General features: G+C 38.2%; 1 protein-coding gene across 4 annotated transcripts in view; it reads right to left on the reverse strand.

Annotated features, from left to right (window-relative positions):
• Positions 1–5,986: 5,986 nt before the first annotated feature.
• Positions 5,987–14,246, reverse strand: part of LOC131095733 (transducin-like enhancer protein 4) — a 99,622-nt gene continuing 91,362 nt past the window's right edge. For all 4 annotated transcript variants that reach the window (XM_058043797.1, XM_058043795.1, XM_058043796.1 and 1 more), the window contains 6 exons: positions 12,837–13,086; positions 11,504–11,751; positions 10,465–10,612; positions 9,683–9,833; positions 9,280–9,356; positions 5,987–7,678 (listed from right to left, as the gene is read on the reverse strand). In XM_058043797.1, coding sequence (XP_057899780.1) covers positions 7,571–7,678; positions 9,280–9,356; positions 9,683–9,833; positions 10,465–10,612; positions 11,504–11,751; positions 12,837–13,086 — 982 coding nt within the window. In that variant the 3' untranslated portion in view covers positions 5,987–7,570. The remainder of the gene's footprint in view (positions 7,679–9,279; positions 9,357–9,682; positions 9,834–10,464; positions 10,613–11,503; positions 11,752–12,836; positions 13,087–14,246) is intronic.

A 14,246-nucleotide genomic window follows, 5' to 3' on the forward strand; every position in this document is an offset into this window, starting at 1 on the left:
CAAATTGCCTTCTTTTTAACAACAAGCTGGGTTTTGAGCCAGATAGGGAAGCAAGCCCTATCTGCAGATACTGCAGGGTGTGACAATACATTTTTATCGTGCTAATTTCTTTGTTTACACAATTGTCTCAGGTGTAAAAATCCCCAAGGTGTAAGGTCATTGGCATTCACATTCACACACAGGCCCGAGGATATTAATCCCTTCTGAGGGGCGCAACTGGCTCAGCTATGAGGCAGAGGCAGCTTAGGAGGGGGTCCTAGGCCATCAAAGACCCCAGAAGCATTCCCAGAGTAATTTCTGGGGCCTTTGACCAGAGGACTGCTCATGATGTACAGTGTAACATCAGAGAGTGCACCTGCCTCCCCGCAGGGATGTTTGACAGCCCTTCTCTCCCATTCTCTTCACCCACCAAACTTCTTTCCAAAATAAACACCCCTTCACTCAATTATGATAATACATTCTTTTTATATGCAGATGAAGCATGTAAGAAGCATGAAGATGAGCTATGGATGCCAATATCCTGCAATCACACACATATTTTCATAAATGTATCACTGTCTGTCTTAAAAGCAGTCTGCTTTTTCCTGGCCATCTCTGTATTGGAAAGCCATTGCAGGGTAGCCCACTCTTAACAGAGCCTCTTTAATTCCAGGTTACACTGTTTCCCTCCCTTGTTTTTTTTTGTGCTAGATTTATCTTTCAGCTGTAATACCATCACCCTTGATGAATAGACATTTGAAGTATTTTTAGACGCCATTTGTATCTGCTTTTGGTCTGCCACCCTGAAAGATTAAAAGGACATAGTCTTTCCTTATATGACATATTTTCCATCCTCTTGTTTTTCGAGTCTGCCTGGTAGGGTACACTCTTTTTCCAATCAGTTCCATTTTCAATTAAGATTTTTGAACACGGGTGACCAGGTTTGTACTCACTATTCTAGGCAAGGTCTCACCAGTGCCTTGTATAATGGTAGCAATACTTTCCTATTTCTGCAGCAAATGCCTCTCCAGACACATCCTATATCACATTTGTCTTTTTCATGGCTGTCTCCCACTGGCACATTGAGCCTACCTAGAACTCCTCACTGCTTCTCCTCCTCTGTCATTTCCAGATGATGAGCACCTGTGAAGCTTGGTAAAGCAGAAGGGTCAGCTGCACAGAGGACTGCTCCTACTGCATCTCTTTATTTAAGACTGCTCAGAGAAAGGAGGAGGCATAAGTGAGTCTGTAACAGCTGTCACAGCAGTTGTTACAGCCAGCAAAATCCTGTGAATGCTTCCCATTCCCATTCACTGAGCAACCCCTGAGAGCAAGACCAAGCCACAAGCAAGAGCATCTCTGGAGCACCGAACACCAGCTTCATGAAGGTTCTCAGCAGGGGAAGAAAAAGTGAGAAAACATCATTGGAGTCACACACAATCTGCAAGAAACCCTAAAACTGATATGACATAGAGAAGCTATTCTAATTATTCTTAAAAGCTTGGATGAAAAAAGTATATTTGCAATGGAGGTGGGAATTTTTTTATTCAGGCAAAGATATGTGCATAGGTAAATAGGAGGATGACATTACCATTTCTTTAGAAAAAATATCTTCATTGAAATATTAACATCACTGCTCGTACGAGGTTATAAAATGAGCAGATTTTTATTTTTATAATATTGCTTCGTGTGTTGGAGATGAGAAAGCCTGGTAACTATCCTCATTCCTTCAGCTGTTATTTTTTTGTTAGGTGGCTGGACTCACCATCATTAATACCACAAGAGGATTCATGATTATTTATTCCAAAATGAGTGCAAATCAGACTTCATACCTAATACCTTGAAGCCATGCTGAAACACAAGACAGTCTATTATCTTTGCATCATGTATTTTTTCTTCCCACTTTAGCAGAAGACTGACAGTTTATAACACAGCAGTGTGAGTGCCTCATTTGCACATTTACAGTGCTTGATAGAGTTGAAATGCTTGATTCCCCAGAGGTTCTCCTTGTTCTTTTCCCAACAGAAAATGCCTCCTTATATTTCAATACAGCTGTGACAAATTTTTCAAAATAATGGATAGCTAGCCTTTAGATAATGCCTTTCGTGAAGAAGAACATAAAAACATTTTACACTGGGCTCATGCAAATCATTTCACTAGGTGTCAGGCAGCACAGAGCACAGGCTGCAATCAGAAGCAAAGTAACCTATTCCACATTCCACCTCTTGCCCATGGTCCTAGGACCAGAGCTGTCCTTAATTACCATTACCATTTTTCATCAAACATGTCCTAAATTACAGTAAAAAAAAAAAATCAAGACAGAAACCCCTTGAAGACGAACCTCTAAGCCGTACTGGACAGACAGCGAATTAAAACATGCAGCTAAAATTCCATATTGCTTTTGCTCAGGAAATGAGGTAACACCTTTGACCACCAAATCAAACTGTTTTCCCCCAATGTTAATAGCATTCTCTAAATACTAACTTTTAATAGCAGCTGTATCACCTATTCTCATTTATAGCATTACTGTAAATTGTGCTACAGCACACTTGTTATAAAATTCTTCAAGTATAATGACAACAACCAAAGAAAATTTCTTCTTCAAGCACTAGCATTGGGGTATTTTTTAAAGACAGGTTTGATTGAAAGGTAAAGATTATATTAAAATTCCTCCACCCCTTCTTTGATTTGAATATGAAAAGAAAGTGTAATACAGGTGCTTACCTTGATATGACTTTAAAAGACAGTTTGGGTCAATATAATTACTGTAGAACAGCAGAATTGTTTTTTAAATCGTTAAATATTTGTACTTACTGATTTTACCCTTTAGATGCATTTTAGCATTCTGGGGTAATCAGCTAAATCCAAACCACAGACACAAATGTAACCACTAGATACTCCTTCCCCTAAATTTGTACACTGTGCATACGATATGACAGGTTGATCTCTCCCAAAACAAGGAAAGGTTTATTTCTGCAATGTTTTAGAACATAACCACGTGAGTCAAAGTGACCCCACAGAAGAGCTTCTTTGCACTCCATGGCAGGTTTATGGACATGTTGTAAATGTCAGACTACACCATTTTTAATAATAAAAAAAGACACTATAATACTGTTTCCTTGTAACTGGGACAGAAAATCATTTGGTTAGAGTAAGAACATTTATTGGTTTTGACATAAAAATTTCTTGCTGTGCAGTGGAAATGCTGTAGTCCAAATTCTGGAAGAAACGTGAAACCTCAAGGGCTGTGTTCACTAACTCTTGGTTCAAAAGCAGACGTGGCAGGTGCATTATTTAAGAGCTTGTCAGAGATGATCTTCTACAACACAGCACTCCAGGATCCATCTCCTGCTATGCCTGGGAAGGGGATTCTCTTGTAAATATATGGCAGAACTGGCTGGCTGCACATCAAGCCCAAACTCCTCATCCCTCTTCAACACCACTGTGGTCACTGCAAAATATTACTATCAGAAAAGTTCTCCAGTACTGATGGCAACTACCCTCCTACATACCATACCATGTGAGAGCAGTTCTTTTGGATGGGCTATTCAGAGCAAAATTCAAAGTGGCATTCTTCTCAGTAGCTATACTTGATGTTCTAAAATGTTCTTGTATTCCTGTCTGCAGTGTTAATTTGGTGCCACAAAGAAGTAGTGTATTCAATGTAAATGAGAAACACTGCAGACCAAGTTCTGCTTTAAATTTCTTGAGTCCTGCACATACAGAAACTGTACTTTATTTTATTTTTTCTATTTTATTTTATATTTTAATTTATTTTAATTTCCTTTCAAAACACAAATGTTTGAGAAGCTAATCACATCAGGAATTCAGATGGAATGATCAGAAATAAATAGGGTAGTAACAGAAGAAGTATTTATTTATGCCAAGGCCCTAGCATGTTTTTGTAGAATATTCTCCAGTCATATGTAGACCTGCATAGCTACCTTCCTGTTTCTCCCACACACCTATCAACATTTCAAGAAGGAATTTTATATGTGCTTCAGGTACCAGAATTCAATGCAATACACAAAATCCAATTTAAACTATTCCAGCACAGACTTAAAATCCCTCATACATGAAAATCACGGCTGGTAAAGTAAATTTTATTTTCTTTTTATGTAATGGAGTAGCTTACAAAATAGGAGAGAGAAATCACTTTTGGCTAAAAACAGAGAAAAATAATCTAAAATTGCATATCTTTAGGAAACACTGGTTTGATAGGAAGCGTTCCCATAAAGTGTGCATATACTGGCCAGTCAGAAAATACATAAAAATTAAAAAGAAATATCTTTCTTAATCAATCACCATAGTAAATAATATTTGAGAAGGGAAGAATATAGAGAAAGAGATGGTTGTACCATCTTCGGAGTGTATTTGCCACAAGTCTGTAGCACAAAACACATCTGCATCATAACACTTTACACAAAACTGCTGTGAAGTTGCAAACAAAACTAACTAATGAAAAAAGAAGGTGACCCTATGTATGCATCACAAAAAAACAGAAAGTAGCTGTGTACCATCTCTCACTTGCGCTCAGTCCTGAAGGGAAAAAAATCAGCATGACTACACATTTAACTGCAGTAATCCTGGATTAAAGTATTTGATTCCCACACTGTTTACAAGCCATCAATACAAACATTAATAAGCAGATGTATGGCAGGCTGCTTCAGAAGTATATTACTTTGCTGTCAAAACTAGCTTTGTAACAAATTCAGGTGTATGCAATGTTTAATTCTTTTTGAAGGAATACTTTATATTAGATGTTTTAAGTTACCTCATGCCTGAACTACTACATAAAAACACGACATCCTCTCTGAACGTTAAGCAGGTGACTTCTCTCTTTTTAGTAAATGGTGCACACCTTAGCCTTTTATATTTTTGAATGGCTTTGAAAAGACAAGGTGTCTCCAATATGTTTATAACCAGTAAATTCTATTTCTTCTGACAAGAGTAAATATTAACAGAAGATATCTGTACCATGTTTACTTTTATGGAGCATTATTGTATTAAGTAGCACAGAACCTTAGTGTAAGTGAAACATTACATTATTCTGGGGGAAATATGGTAAACACTTCACTGTTAACTCTAAGGAACTAATAGCTCTCAGAGCAACTTCCCTCTACATTCTCCTTCATCAACCAGCAATACCTAAAATTTCAGCGTACAAGTAAATGACTTTGTCAACTTACGTCTTGTTTTGACATTTCAAGAAAACCCAAAATATTTCTAAGCTTGGGTTCATGTACCTGCATCCACCACAGACTGGCATATCATGAAAGGTTTGCATGCTTGGGGATTTCAACCATGCACAGCATCATTTCAGAAATGGGTTACAGAAAAACAAAATTCAAATTTTCCTTTGGATTTTTTCCATTTCCTTTTTTTCCTGTTACAGATAGCGTAACTCCTCCCTCTATCACCCCTCCCAGCAGTGCATTGCTTAATTTTTCCTAGCTCACTTTAACTTGTGTTTATTAATTTCATGGAAGCTGGCCTACATCCTTGATTGAAACCCAAAAGTCAGTGAGAGAACTCTGTCTGTGAGCATGAACAGACTTCAGGTCTGGATGAGGAAACCCTGGTGTGATGCTGCAATGAAAGATCCCTCCCAAATCCTGCTGAGCTCCACATACTCACTGGGCATGTGGGTAGTAACGGCCCTCAATTTCACTCTCTCCCAAGGTATGGGATAAATATGTCAGATAGGAAACCACAAAACTGGGAAGAGGCAAACTCTTAGGTGACAGGAGAAGTCTGATGCCTCCAAGTGTTCAGAATCAGTGCAGTCAGGTAACCTGAGAAACTGTAAATTCATAGGTTTCACTATCTCAGCTGAAACTCTACATTGTGTTTCAGTGGCAAAACCACAAGTATCTGTAGTGGTATGTTCTGTGACTCAACAGCTGCACGTGTGACTGAGATTATCACAAACATGACAATGAGGGAGGGGGAAAAAAAAAGAAAAATCAGCTTAGAAGTTACTTATGTTTAATGCTTAAAAGTCTGAATGCACAAACAATAATCTACCATTATAGAAGTACTGGTGGCCAATACAATGCATTAGAACTATGTACAATGACACAGTTTAGTATCAAAATCTTTCTACAATGTAGAGTATTACGAAACTGTTAATGACATCAAACACTAAGCACTTAAGACACCATTTTTTGCTACCACATTTGGAACTTCAATAAACAGTCCATTTTAACTTGCAGCATCAATCCATTTCTAGTATGAAATTAAGTAATTTTCTACTTATACAATAAGATTTATCTACACGGGTCTCTTGATTTTGATCCATAGCAGCAAAGGCACTGTACATCAGCAGATCCACAGACTTAAAGATTTCTTTTTTAAAGCATTCAAAAAAAAAAAAAAAAGTCACAGATCATAGTTTAACAGCAACAACAACAACATAAAAAGATAACACGTTGTCTCTGGCACAATGGCTCAGTCTGCGTCCATCTTAGGGACATCCAATCAAGACTTGGATTGAACTGCTGGCGAACAAAGCAAGTCCTTATCCCAATGAGAATCCATTCCTTTTTGTATGTTGGAATGAGTACTCTTGTAAATCCTACCTCAGAGGTCATTGCTTTTGTAGTTTGTATATTGGTAGGCATCCATTCTTATTTCAGTGCAGTTTCCAAAGAACATATCAAATATTTTTCATAATCTCTTGTAATTGAAAAATTGCCCAAAGACACATATCCCCATTTTCAAGGAAACATTGCAAAAGTTTCCAGAAGTAACAAAGGTGATTCTTTGAGGCAACTTATTGTACTCTCTACAATATAATAAAGAGAGGTGTTTATATTAAAAAACCTAGCTTGACACCAAAATGCTTTATGTTTATCAACAGAAGAGCATTGAGAACAAATCTGTACACAAGATGCTATATTAACATTGCAAATATATAAATTAGCACATTCTTACTTAAAGTGAATTTAATTTAGATGTGAACTGAATTTGCCATTCATCACAGGCATGTAGATCACTGGCTACAGTTTGCAATTTCCTAAGTTTCCAAGACTGTCTAAAATAGTTAAGATACAGCATCTTCCCACCAAATAATTATACTGTAATAACACTTAGAGGTCTCATCCAAGAACAGGACTAAAAAATATAACAAAGTTTATTTTTTTAAATAGAAACTACAAGTCTATTTAGTGTAATTTTAACTATCTCCTGAACATCCTTCTCCAAGATCCCCAATTTATCCACCTGCAAAAACACAAGTATATGATGCATCTTTCAAACTAAAGCCGGACCAGACAGCTTTATTTAGTCAGTTCATTGTTAGAAAGCCTTCTTTAAACAAAATAAATACCTTACAGTTATAATACATAACTAAAGAGTCAAGGTCACCATTATGTATGCTTATTCCATCTTCTTCCAAGTAGATATTTGACAATTTGGTATCACAAGTTCTTAATGAACATTCACAAATCAATAGCAAGTTAAGAAGGTAAAAATAAATTCTACAACTGTGATGAACATTTAAGTTTTCTGTTAGAAAGGAAAAAAAAAAAAAAAGGAATATACAGCAAAGTGCTAGGAGAAGGAGTTCTGTCTGCATTCAGATTTGTCTCTAATAAATAACTTCATAGACTGTAGCTTTCTTGTCCCCAGAGCCAGTGACAATGTATTTGTCATCCACAGAGATATCACAGCTAAGCACAGATGAGGATTCTTTGGACTACAAGAAAAGAGAAAAGGAAAAAGAAAATTACGTCTTTCCAATTCTTCAATCATGAAGGGCTTGAAGATTAATTGGAAGAATTTATAGATAGGGAATACATGAAAATCTCATTAAAGTATCAGCATCATAATGTCAAAATTTTTTTAAATACTTTTGTTCCACAGAAATATCTATTTTAAAATAAAGGAGTAGTAGAAATGGGAGTGAATATTATGGACCTACAGGTAATCTATCAATCAAACAAATAGAAGTAGTCCTTTCTATATACTTTACAAGGAATGAGCATTTATTGATATTTTATGCATTCCATTTGCATAAAAATGAATGAAAACCCATCTTCTTCCCCTTTCTTTTGTTGTAAACAAGAAATTCACACAGAGAAACACTTCAAAGACCTACCCACCCATAGGTATGAAACAAAGAGACTCCACAGAAATAACTGCATCCCCTCTCACTGCTTCCCCAACACAAGAACCCAAAAGCTTTGCACAAAGGAATTTACATTATCACAGAGGATGCAAGTAGGAAAAGACCCTTTGGTGGAACAGGATACACAACAGGTGTGTAGGAGCTGGAGGGGACATCAGGTTGCTCTAGCTCTGTCTCTTCTGGCTTTGCTGTCTGTTCTAAGATTAAGTGTATGCATTGCCACATTCACCTTGCTGTTTCAGTTCACGTTTTCTTTACATTTTATATGTTCACATAATTTTCTGCCTGTTACCACAAGAGCCAAACACTTTCCCAGTCATGCTGTGTTTTGGCAAGGACACCTCTGTTCACTGCACTAGAAGTTTACTTATCTACTCCTCAGTAAGAAAGCTGTACTGGAGTTTTGAACACCATCTTCAAGAGGGATATGCTCTTGTTAGGATGATTAGAAATGAATAGCCTCTATGAGGAAAACGTTTACCTTTCTCATGTCAAGGTAAACAGCACTGTCTCCAAAAGTGGATACATGGCAGGCAACCCGACACATGAGACTAGTCATTTAAACCACAGCCATTTAACTGTTAAATTCAATAAAAATATTCCCAACCTAGAAGTACCTGCAGGTGAAATAATAGAAAGACATGCCAAAAATCCCACTTTCTATAGTGGCACTGAAATGCCATTAAAACTGGGCACAGAGGGACTATAGATAGGCTACATCTTCCATTACACGTCAGTGGGACCCTCCGTATCTCTTCAGTTTTCAGCTCAGGAGTCTGCTGGTCCAATCCATTAATACATCTCATCCAAGAAAAACACACATGTTGAATATGACTTCCACTGGTTTAGTTATACTTGGACCTTCAGTGGCTGTTCACCTAACGACATGACTTGGGTTATTGTATTCCACCAATATGCAGAAGAAGGTGAGAAAGAAGGGTATTAAGAACAATTTTAGACTAAAGGGCTACTTTACTGAAAGAGTTGAATTAGTGAAATAGTAGAAAGGACAAAATTATTTCTTTCCCTAATTACAAACAAATTCTTTAAGGACTACAGTAATTAGCTGCATTTCCACCTGAAAACTCCTTAGGCTACTGACACACCTAAGATGTGCAGCTCTACTGCACTGTGATGTCTGTGAGAAACAGCTTCTAGGAGATTATTACCTGGAATATACTGGCTCCATAAGGTGTTCTCCAAGCATTAAGAAGATTATCTTTTCCAGTGCTTACAAACCATTTGCCTGCAACAGATTGTTTAAATGTTATTGCTGCATTTTGTTTTCAAGGAATACGTCTCCAGAATCAGAGGATCATAACAAAGCATTCACATATATCCAAAGAACAGTAACATTTTCATCTGGTTGCAGTACGATGTTCCATCACTAAACAGGCAGTACATAAAAAAAGGCAGACAGATAGAATTTCTAAAATAGCCTTAATACTTAAATTTAATACCAAATTTTTAACTATACTCTGTCGTTTAATAACTATATAACACTTTCATTTAAAGGTAACCTTGAATCAGTTTCTTGTGAAGGAAAAAACTGATTTAGAATGATTTGCTTACCACAGTGAGCAAACTTGAGTGACAACACACAGCTCTCATGAAGATGCAGCTGATATTTGTCCGGCTTAGTAACATGCAGCACCTCGACATTGCTGTTCTCCATTCCTACTGCCAACCACTCACCAGTTGGACAATAGCCCAGTGAGAAGATCTGTAATTAGCACAGCACATGCTTCAATCAGTAAAGGAATGAGCTTGAGATATTCAAAACTGACCCTTGCTACTCTGTTAGCACTATGCAAACTCACTTTTTTGGTCTACTGCAGTTTTAAAAACATGATAATCCAATTACTACAGTAATCAAGATAAATTAGTTCATGCAAACACAGCTGCAAATCTATGCTATTAAATGTTATTAAAACTGCAATGGTGAAGTACTGAATCAAACTATGAAAGCTAATGTCCAACTTATCTGACAGTATTTAGAAATATTTTTGCAAAACAGTTTTGAACCTGAATCTACGGAAATGGGAAGAGATTGCAGAGAGGAATATTTTAATCTGGCACTTGTTTTATAAAACTGAATCTTGGTTACTCCCATGGAAGAGGCACTAATCTGTCAAAGTCATAATCCAGATCGACCCTTAGCTGCCACAAGAAAAAAACCCAAAGAACAAAAACTACAGTATGGAATATGAGATTAACTGAAAAATTCTTTGGGATTCTCTTTGAGACTGCTTTTTTGCTTATAAAGGAGAAAAAAAATAATTTAAAAAGTGCTTGCTTGTTTTCAAAAACCATGAGAAAATTTTGTTAACATGCCAAAAGTTCTGAGACTGAACCTGTGATGTGAAGTCATGTTGCTGTAGCTGTCTCCCTTCTCTGAGATCCCAGGATCTGACTGTATTGTCCAGACCTCCTGTCCATAATTTGGTGCCATCATTAGAAATGTCAATACAGCTCGCTCCATCTGTGTGGCCCTGAAATTGCCTGAAAATATTAAAAGAAGATCAGCAAATTCTGGGCAAAAATACAAATGCCTTCTTTCAGTCCCTGAGATGTAACTTAGATTCCAATAGCAATCCCCGATGAATACAAACTCTAAGACAATCATGAGAGTTTTTTGAAGAATTGATGGTGCAATCAAGCCAGACAACTAATGTGATTTCAAAAAAAACACTTTAAGAGTCAGGTACTCTGAAAATTTTTGCTGCTGGCTGTGTGATACCCACTAGTCAACTTAAAATAGTCATTCCCCCCAGAAGACTGTAGCATGATCAGCAAAATTACCTTAGTTTAAGAAAAACGTGCAGGCCATTGAAGTTAAAAAAAGAGCAGTCTAAATGGTAACATCAGGTAATAAAAGCTTGACTTTCATGCAACACTGATATTACATGCAACAACATATACACAGTGCAGTGCACAGAGAATCTCTGTGTGGCCAGCTCTTAACATACTGTCTATCAGTGTAGAGAACCAATCCTTACTCCTGAGGGGCTAAGTCTGTAGTGCAGTAATTTACACATATCTTTACCCAAGACATATTCACTGGTTCTCTGATTAAAGAAATTAGTGTGAGAGCAGCGTACTGCACGGAAACAGAAAAAAATCCTTTGTTCAAGGAATCTACAGCAGTACTGACACCAACAGATATTTAGGGAATTAGTTATGGGCTGATCAAAAGCCTGGAACTATGGAACTCTCAAAACCTATAAATAATCCTATAGATTTTTGTCAAGGTATTACCATGGCTATGCTGAACAACAAAATACTGGAAGCATCTATGCATGGAGAAAATAGAATACATAATGTGCAAAAGCACATTTTCGGCTGTGCCGTAATAATTCTCCACAACCTGATGATCCAGTTTGGCTGACCTACCTTACTAAAGTCTGGTTATGCAGATCCCACACTGCAATGTTGCCATCACTACAGCAAGAGAAGCAGACCTTGGAATCAGGGCTGATAGCTAGGGCATAGCAAGCTGGAGCAGAAGATGTCAGCTCTGCTTTGATGCGAGGAGTTGGAGCTGCCAGGTCCCAAATGGATAACGTGCTGGCTTCCCCGCCAACAATCAGGGTGCGGCCGTCAGGGAGCAATCTGCAGGAACGGATGTAGTTGTCTCTGTTCTGTGGAGACAGAAGCCATCAAGAGATTACTCATGAGGAAAGAAAACAGCATTAACATGAGAGCAAAAATCCATAAAAGTATTGTATTCCCTCCTGGTTTTAATGAGCCATTTATACTTATGACAATGATAAAGTGTATTAATGCCAGAAAATTACATGACATTAGGGAAGTACTTCAACTTGATCTACAAAATTCAGTAGTGAGAGATATTTAATCTTAATTAGCATCAAAATGCAAAGACCTGAACCCAGCCCCAAACAATTCAGGATAGCTGAATTTGACAGCTGGTTTAGAAAGTTGTATTTTCATACTCTGTTTATTTCAGCACATTAACCTCTCAGCATGGGGGAGTACCAAATTCCCTGCACACTTTCCCCCTTCCCATTCCAGTGAGACTTGCTGCCACCATCTAGGAGATGTCAGAGGAAAATATTTAGGCAATTTTCTTCACTTGTGTAGCAACTTGTGTAGCAATTAATTATAAGTCTACACGTGCTACACAGTTCTCATTTTACTGCCTCTGTAACAAACAGCAGCATCTTAGCAAGAACTGGTAAATGACAAGAGAAAAGCTGCTAACAATAGTTCATCTTGTTAGGACATTCAAATAATTTGTGAATAGCACTCATGGATATTTTTAATTGCCACATTAAGACAGGTCAATGCATTCGTACACAGACACAGATACAAAATACGTGACAGAATCCCCAAATAGTCTCAGAGAATACAGCTGCAAGACAGCAATTTTTAGCATGATCGGGTATCAACAAGCTGTAAGATTGCCAGCAAATGTCAAAGTTTATAAACAATATTTGCTGTGCTGTCTTTGATCTTTCCTCCCACCACAATTTTAGGATATTAAAAATGTTTTGATTCTTTGCAAGGGAAAAAACCCACAAGTATGGTGAGGAACATACTTCAACCTCAGTTCTAATAGAAACAACAAAATTACAAATGCAATACCGGCCTGTGATACCATGACAGAAATCAAATACCCACTTGCCCTTTATATCTTAGTGCTATCACTGCAATCTTAACACAACGTCCTATCTTCTTTCAGTGTCGTATGCTGCAGTTCACCCACCAGGCAGTCCAGCTGAGAGACGGGGCTCTTGTTGCCAGGGTGGCTGATGTCCCAAACCTTGACACACCCCTTCCCACCCGTGTACACGTGTCTCGTGGGGTTGCTGATGGTAACTGCACACACAACTTCCCCGTGGTTCAGTGTGTTGATCTGACGGGCGTGGCGAGGGATTCCTGGACCGATGAGGGCATCAGGAGGGAAAGGAACTGGCTGCATCTGACCATCTGCACTTACATGAAATGAGTATGCTCTGAGGGGAAAAAAATTAAGGAGAAGATTTAAAGAGTTTTACTCAAGGCTGTTTAGGAAAACAGAATCAAAGATGTGCTTCCCCCGGCAGGTATTCAGGTTGTGCCCTCAGCTCAATTTTTTTCACAGATATTTCACAGAATATTCTGAGCTGGAAGGGACCCTCAAGGATCATTGAGTCTGACCCTTAAGTGAATGGCCATAGGGGGACTGAACACATCACCTTGGTGTTATTAGCACCATGCGTTACTCAACTGGACACATATCAGATATTTTAATCACATAAGGAAAAAGCATTTATTTACCTGTAGCATGACCCTCCAAGCACATAGGCGCTCAGCTTTTAATGTGGAAAGTCAAGCACCAATCAAATGAGCTTTTACAACTCACATTATGATGATTTCTGGCATGAGTGAGGCTATATGACACCGCTCTTAACTTTGGATGGGGATATCACAGCACGCAGAGAAGGGAAGCAAGGTTGGGTCAGGGCCCTCTGGAAGACAGAAATAGTTGGCTGGTTGCTGCCAGAGCACGGTGGGTAGCTGCGTGCCAGGGGACATTTGGCTGCTCGCTTTACTGACTCGTATGTGGCAGCTTCAGCTGAACTGCTGCCAATCTGTCCTGAATGTACTGTGGGCCCCAGGCCCCTTGAGCAAAACTGCTCAGCACCGTACCTAAGGGTGCAGTGAAACTTCCACCAACACTGAGGAGTTAAGTCCTCAAGGCATGGTTGCTGACAGCTGACATGTCAGACCAGCTAAAATGCACTGCAATGGAATTTTTTGTTTTGTGGCTTGTTTTGGGTTTGGGCTTTTTGGTTTTTTTTGGTTTGGTTTTTTTTTTTTTTTTTTGTGGACTCAACACAACTGCTACAAATCCCAATTTCTCTTGCCAAAATCAGACCTCTCACTGAGAAAAAATCTGTTCTGTGATTGCCACTTATGCCACCTGTGAATAACCTATCAACAGCTTTATCTCAAAGTATATTCCAGGGAGAACAGTTAGGTTGTGAAATTGCCTTGTTCTGAGATGTTATCTGATACAGCACATCTATTACAAGAGCACAAAATTTTTAAGAGGGTTTACCTATACATATCAAGGTATGCTCAATGGAAGGCTTTCCTTTTCTTAGACCTAAAATTTCATCATAATGCTTGT

Source organism: Melospiza georgiana, chromosome Z, assembly GCF_028018845.1.
Source record: "Melospiza georgiana isolate bMelGeo1 chromosome Z, bMelGeo1.pri, whole genome shotgun sequence".
Taxonomy (NCBI): Eukaryota; Metazoa; Chordata; class Aves; order Passeriformes; family Passerellidae; genus Melospiza; species Melospiza georgiana.